At 32.9% G+C, this 7,789-nt stretch overlaps 1 protein-coding gene across 1 annotated transcript in view; it reads right to left on the reverse strand.

The window, feature by feature from the left end:
* Window positions 1-4,474, reverse strand: part of Smp_028840 (hypothetical protein) — a 20,794-nt gene extending 16,320 nt beyond the window's left edge. The window contains exons 1-3 of the mRNA XM_018795534.1: window positions 4,369-4,474; window positions 4,198-4,312; window positions 4,105-4,148 (exon numbers count right to left, since the gene is read on the reverse strand). Coding sequence (XP_018649837.1) covers window positions 4,105-4,148; window positions 4,198-4,312; window positions 4,369-4,374 — 165 coding nt within the window. The 5' untranslated portion in view covers window positions 4,375-4,474. The remainder of the gene's footprint in view (window positions 1-4,104; window positions 4,149-4,197; window positions 4,313-4,368) is intronic.
* Between the last annotated feature and the right edge of the window lie 3,315 nt (window positions 4,475-7,789).

Genomic DNA, 7,789 nt, shown 5'->3' on the forward strand with positions numbered 1-7,789 from the left:
AGCTTTCATCGTCCTTCTGAACGACATCATCAGCACAAACTTCGGGTATAAGTGAAGTGTTTGAATGTCTCCACATGTGATTCACAGCTTGTCCGATGAAAGCTCCACGACCAAATCATCCAGCTCAGAGAACAAAACTCCATCAAAATCACCCACCTGAGCTACAAATCTTCTCCATCATCTCAGTGAATTCGACTTAGTCCAATAAGTTGAACTAATTTTGTTCGAGTACAAAACAAGTTATTATCTAATTCTGATAATATAGTACATTAAGCCATAAACTGTGTATTATCCAAATACAATCCTCAAATTGTAAATACAGACAAGATGTTCACTTAACCCGGTTAAAAGTCGAGTGTTTAAGCATCGAAGTCATTATCTTATAATTGTTTTATTATCAGTGTTTCACAATCTGGACATTATTAACCTCTGTGCTAATTGCTACTCACCAGAAAGACATATCTCGAATTTTGACGAAATTGATACTCTTCGTTGGATTCAAACCTTGGTCACTCAGTCAAATCTGGGAACGTCAGTTCTTTAAAGATTGCAAGTACACTATATTAAAGGATGTCAACTAGCACAAAGCCTGGATCTGGAGGTTCTTGCTGAATATATATCCAGCTATCCAGCAAAATTATTGATTTTAGTAACTAATATGTATTTTCCATCCTACATCTGAAAGTTTTACATTCGGTAATATACCGCACCATTCATTAGATCCTTTAATTAATTCACTGACAAATACACCGATAAATTGTTTTTAGGCTTCTATTTAATCTTAATTGTAGTAATTGAATAAACTTGAAAATATGTACTGTACATCCTTATTTCCCCTCTGGTATGAAAAGAAACAGCATCGATTACTTCTAAAAATACCAGGAATAGTTAAAGTAAACATTGAAAGAACTTGTTTACGATCAGAATCAATTACGTCTTCGATATTGATATTTCATTTCTTTTTTTTACCTTAGAGGTTTTGTAGGTGTACTATGGAAATACTATGTAAAACTATTATTGAATATATCAGGCATAGATGAATTCATTTAGGTATAGATGGTATATACTTCAGTTGTAATAGAATTATGTATTATCATTAAACCTAAAGTGGTATGCTATTATTTATTGGCTAATAGCCTAGTACGCGAAATATATACCATCTTAGGGAGTTATTTTGTATGAAATCAATTCAATAATAAGTTTTAAATCCCTCGCCAAATTTCAGTGATTTAAATGAATTATTTAATATGTATGGATCTTGATCAAATGTGTTGGTAACATTCATTTATAATTTAGTATCAACTAGAAGAAATCACTACTGTACTGTGTCAAATATTAGTTCGTTTACGGATGGTTGGATTTTGGAAAATCAGAAATACAATACGAAAGTATAACTAACAGATTGCTGCGAATACTGTGTTGTGTTGTTAAGGAAAAATGCTATCTGTGGGGAAATTCAGCAAACCATGTCTATTAAATACGTCTAGTACAATAGAAGATTTCGTTTACTGAAACCATGATAAATACATCAAGATTTATCCTATAGAAATGAAGTATAAAATCAGTTATATTGTGGATGCGCTCTGCTGAGGACTCCCATAATAGGACTAAACGGCTGTTCAGTGCTTCCAGGTTTTCTATGGTGGTTTAGCCTCAGTTGATTCATGATCTCAACTATTAAAATTACTATAATATCCACAAAACCACTTATGATATTTAATATATTTGTCATCCAGTGGTCTGTTGTTATGTTTTGACCAATTTACTTTAATTATATAATCCCATTCAACAGTATCGTTTTTAGTTGGTGGAGCGATTTGTCTAGTTATTACCCTTTATGATTACAGCGAATAAATGACTATAATTTACAATTTGACAGAAATCATGAACATTCTGGGGATCGGACCACTTGTTTTTAAAAAATGATTAAAAAAAACTCCTGATTTCTTTCCTTCATATAATACTAGGCAGTAAGTTTTGTTTGGAAAACTCAAAACTGAACAAATCAAGTTATTTTTAACCCCCGAATGCCCTGGTACGGCCAAGAGTGGGGAGAGTCCGCTCTCCCTCTCCAGATGCTTTCACATGGCCACGCGTATATAGCCTCTGTCAGGGAAGTCCTACTCACTGCCTTCTCGTGGCATTACTGTTGTTTACGAAAGTGAGAGGACGAAAGGCAAATGTCCGGCGCTATAACCGGGTTGGTGGATATGAAGGATCCACCTAGGAGAGTTGGAAAACCCTGATTGCAAACCAATGGGGCACATGGACACCAGTATCCTGAGGGAAAAAATGGCGTATGAATCAATAGTTGGTCACCGGCTACCATGTGACTGCATCTCCTCACGATGCTCCACTGCCTTGTGGATCGGATCTTTAGGTCAAAGGCTCGGAGTGTGGCCCCCTAAGAAGGCCACCTTCTTCAGTTTGGACACCTGAACAGTATCACAGCCCTCACACAAATCGAGTGAAATTTGTGTGGCGCATATATATCTGGTGGCCCTTTGTACCAATATTTATGTGTTTAAATAAAATAAGAATAAAATACATACAACTGATGAATTGATCAGCGGTTATTTAAGGCTACAATGCATTAGAATAGAATCCGTCAATAACTATTGGATTATAGCAACTGACATAATTCAATAAACATATAATGTCGTAATTATGTAAAGTGGTGTAACTATACTTATTAAGGAATAGTATTTTATAAATACAATTGGGAAACTATAGAACAACAAAGCTGGAGAAAAGAATGTCACCTCTGATAAATAACTAAGAAATTTTATTACTGGCGTTTATGACTCAACTTTAAGTGATACTAAAGAAGTGACAAAAAGAATCAGTAATTTTATTGAATCTCAACAGATAACCAAACTTGATAGAATCAAGATCTTAAAAAAACATTATCCGTATTATAATCTGTTTTACAGTAACCCTGTGTATCTTTTCACTTACATGTTGTTTATTAACTAATCATTAAGTGTGTGTAGAATTGGTACATAAATAGGTGTTGTAAGAATAGCTCATTGGCAAACTCAAGGAAACCTCAAGAAGCCCAGAAAGAGCCGAAAACATTCCATCCAATCACCGCTAGGCAAACTCTCTAGAATGTCGACGTGTAGCTTCCCTATTGGACCCACTACGTGCCTATTGGCTGTTCGAAATGATGATTTACTTTCAGCCAAAAACTATAAATACATGAGGTTTTTGTACTATACTTGACACTGTTTTGGGGAATAAAATTCCTAATTACTAGTCTTCTGTCTTCTCTCTTGCGACTTTGTGGGTTCGATCATTCAAGTAGTCTAGTAGTACACGGCATAGCAAGAATCAAAGTTCTAGATATAAAAAGTGTACTTGGTTCAGTGTCAATAAAAATCTTTATTGTGCGAGATTTTCCGTTTTTACTTGACATCGTGGGGATTACAATAAATCTCTTTCCCTAAGTAACAAGAAGTATGACTGTGGATATCACAAGACCTAAAAGAATCGGTTCACTGGAAATAATTTACTTCAAAAAAATAGTGCCAATTGCATTTATCATTACTATATAATATTACACCCCTGAATCAAGTCAACGTTGATAATCCAACAAATCGGTACATTAAATGAGATGAACTAATTCATAAATATACATTCAAATCACTCCTAATCAAATCTATTATCTACTATTATTCATATGGATTTGTGTTTTCTCATTGTTGACTATCAGAACTGATTTATGAACTTTTTCAACCTATGTTTGAATGATACTTACCTTTCAAACTTTATTCTCTTTTTTTGAATAATATTTGAGAGTGATCTTATTGTTGATCTGATTTGAAACTTATCAGCTAATGCATTAAATAGGGATTTGAAGTAAATCTAATGTTCTGCTTGACAATCTGGTCCAAGCTTTTTCATTTGCTGAGATTTTACAAATATATATTATTCCTATTTTTAATGTCTTACATCAACTCGAAGCGCCTAAAATACTGTGAAACTATTCACTCTAATTTAGATGAAAGTTCTTATCTATTTCAATAGTATCTCAAATATTCAAAAAAAGAAAAGAAAAAAAACGGTGATCAGTAGACACCGTTTTTTTTTTTACTGACTTACCAAACCAATCAGTTCATAACTCCCATGAATAGATTCTGTTTTAACTACGAAATGAAAGAGAAAATGTAATAAATTTATAAGGTGTCTACTCACCAAATATTAATCCAATACATTGTAATAGAATAGTAATAATAATAATATTATTATTATTACTATAATTATTGTTGCTATGGAGGTATGGAATCATATTCATGAATGTAAAAAAAATCTATAAAGTTATAAAGATTTTAAATATATTAATCTTTTTTTATAATTATAACATACATTCATTTATTCACCATCTATGATGTATATTTAAATAAACAGTAGATATACAAACCCATAGTAACAGAATTTAAATACTATTCTTTCTTTCTTTTTTTGTTCTCCTTTTTTTAAAAATTTTTCTTTCTCTATCAAAAAAAAAAATTTGTAAATCAATTTTGTAGGTTTACTCAAATGTAAAAAGAAAAAAAAATTTATTCATTACAATAAGAGAAAATAAAACAAAAAATTTTTTTCATTTTCAATAGTTATTTATAGCCTACATTGTTTTTTAATTTTAATAAAATAAAAAAGAAAAAGATGTTTAAGTAAGTCCCACAATAGGACGAAACGGCTGTCCAATGGTTCCAGGTTTTCCATGGTGGTCTAGCTTCAATCGATTCATGATTTCAACTATATATATATATATAGAAAATTACTAAAAATCTCTACAGAAAATCCCCTTATCATATGATCACAAGTGACTGGCTCCATTAGGTATTTCCTGAAGTTCTAGTGAGAAGCAGTAACCAGTGGAGTACAACCAGGTCTGTTGGGAGATATCAACTCACTGAAGACATTCGTAAAATGGTTGCTCAACTTTGTGGATTGGTTGAAATTAGACATTAGCACCATCGGATGCCGGCCAGCTCAGTGGTCTGTCGGTTAAGTGCTCTGGCGCGAGACTGGTAGGTCCTGGGTTCGAATCTCGTGAGGCGTGATCGTGGATGCGCACTGTTGAGGAGTTCCACAATAGGACGAAATGACCTTCCAGTGCTTCCAGGTTTTCCATGGTGGTCTAGCTTCAATTCATTCATGATTTCAACTATATAATCAATAAATTGTTGAATTCATGAGTCGGATTAATCTAGACAATCAGTGGAAACATGGTAGCATAGAACGGTTGTTTCATTCTAGTACGGGACGCTTAAACAGTATACATTCATGATACCACACGGAGGACCTGAACTCAGAACTTTTGGTTTTGTGAGCGAACGCTCAAACTCTAGACCAATGAATCGACATACAACGGTGTTAATGTCTAAATTCAATCGATCTATGATCTTGTGAAACCTTAAGTTTATTTTCTGAGGTAGATAATTGTCTCCATTCGATACGGATTGGACTCCACTGGCTACAGCTTCTCACTAGAACTTTAGGAAATATATTTGAAGCTAATCACTAGTGAGCACATATTTATTTATCAGAATGGAGAATGAGAAGTCTCATACTAGGGGAAAACGGCTATCCAGGGCTTCCAGGTTTTCAATGGTGGTTTAGATTAGATCGACTTATGAATTTAACTATTAAAATTACTGCGATCTCCACAAATCCCCATTCTGATAGTCATTAAATAGCTTAAACAAATTAGGAATAAAAATCAGTAAAAATTCAATTAGTTAGAAACATACTTATCATGTTAATTGATGAACGATAGTCGATAAGAAACGTAATATGTAGGATTCTTGCTAGTTTGCGCTAGTCGACAACAAGTACTTACAACTTAAAGAGAAATGAAACGACTTTTGAAATTTCAACTCTCACCACACGTCTTCCCAATCTCAGACGTTAAAACTGAGCTATTCAGACAGTTGATAACTTTCTGCAGCTTTGAGATATGTGCAGCTGTTCGATCACTTAGTAATCACTTGAAACATTGTTTGTAAAAAGAAATTACATAATACGTATACATAGCCTTTGATTATCAGTTTCCATCTCGTGATGTATTATACAATCTGAACTGTCTTCTCGTCTGGTCATCAAGTATTCTGCCTATACCGTGCTTTTGACATACTAAAACTCTTCACTCGGTTTGACGTTCCGCAACATACTGCTTACAAGGAATCTTGTGATAAGGGTCCACTATACTACTACCTCCAACTACCTAACATCTTAGAGTGGTGGATGCGATAATGAATCACGTAATCGAGTGCTTATATACAAACGTAGTCGACAGAATTCCATCAGGACTAAAGAACTAGACAAACTTCCAACTGGTCACTACTCAGGTTTATTGGCATTAATATTAAAATGTACTCGTGTTATAGTTTTGTATTTGCTACCCTTTAATCTTTCCAACTTGGCATTCATGCAACGCTTCAGTATTCATATGACATTATTAATATAATCCAAATTCTCCATTCAACATACGATTTCTATTCACTTTAAATTACTATCTGAGAATTCTTGTAATGTATAAATGTAGTGATAATCCACACGTTCGTTTCCAAATATATGGACACTTTTGTTATTTGGATGTGTTTTTATTTCAATTTTCATGCTGATAATTTGGATTTTGTATATAGAGATATGTCTCTTAACAATTTACTAAACTGGATGGTGAACTACAACAAAGGTTCACAGGAGTCGGTGAACTATTTTAAGGAGTAATATTGGATAGCTATTTGATACTAGTTATATATTACTTCCTAGACGTCTTAACCGTTCAACATTTTATACAGCCGTCGGCATGATAACTTTAGAAAAACAAAAAAAAAATGAACCCAAGGATTTACATTCACTACACCTTTCAACGTACAACATTCAGCCGTTGATATCCTATGTCTTCGGTAATTTCTGTCACATTTATGATATAGTTGAACGTTATGTGTCAAGATTTATCACTAAAACTTTAGAAAAATATCTTGGGGTAATTTATTAGTACGTACACGATTAGTAGGAAGATCAATCTCAATTCTAGTTTGTAAATAAATTAGATTCTTTGTAGTCTACTTTTTATTTTCATATATTCAACTGATTGTTTGCAGAATGAATATGATAGCTAGATTGATTTACTTAAATTGTCTGAAAATCTAAATTAGATAACTTTACATCCGTTTGTAAGTATCATTATCAAGGTTTGACTTGATAATTTCGAATAAATTGGGTATTAGGTAGATTATCAGAAGGGGTTTTGTGGAGATTTTAGTAATTTATAGAGTTATTTTTCACAACCACAAAATCCATTTGAAAAAATATCCAAATATTACAAAATGGTTCTTTTTTAATTACAAAGAAGGGAGAGTAGCTGAAGCTTTTCATATAATGTTAAATCCTACTTCTTTCAATAGAAAAGAAGACCTTACCATACATCCTACTTGGACTATCTATTCTAGCCACCTAGTTTGATATTATTCACAATTCATGCTATTATCTTACAAATTAAACTCAATCCTTTATCACTATTAAGGTCACATATCAACCGGTTTTTTGACTGATCACATGATATTCTTATTATTCCGTTGTACTATTTAAACTTGAATTAATGTTAATTTGGTTATTTATTCTCTGAAGATGTGACTTACACTAAGTGACGAAACGTCAGAAAGTCTAATTTTTCTACTTATCAGGATATTACAAATATATCATTTTTATTTATAACAATCTACCTAATATATAGAGTTGAGATCACGAGTCAATTGAAGCTAGACCACCATGGAAA

This window comes from Schistosoma mansoni, chromosome 2 (assembly GCF_000237925.1).
Source record: "Schistosoma mansoni strain Puerto Rico chromosome 2, complete genome".
Taxonomy (NCBI): domain Eukaryota; kingdom Metazoa; phylum Platyhelminthes; class Trematoda; order Strigeidida; family Schistosomatidae; genus Schistosoma; species Schistosoma mansoni.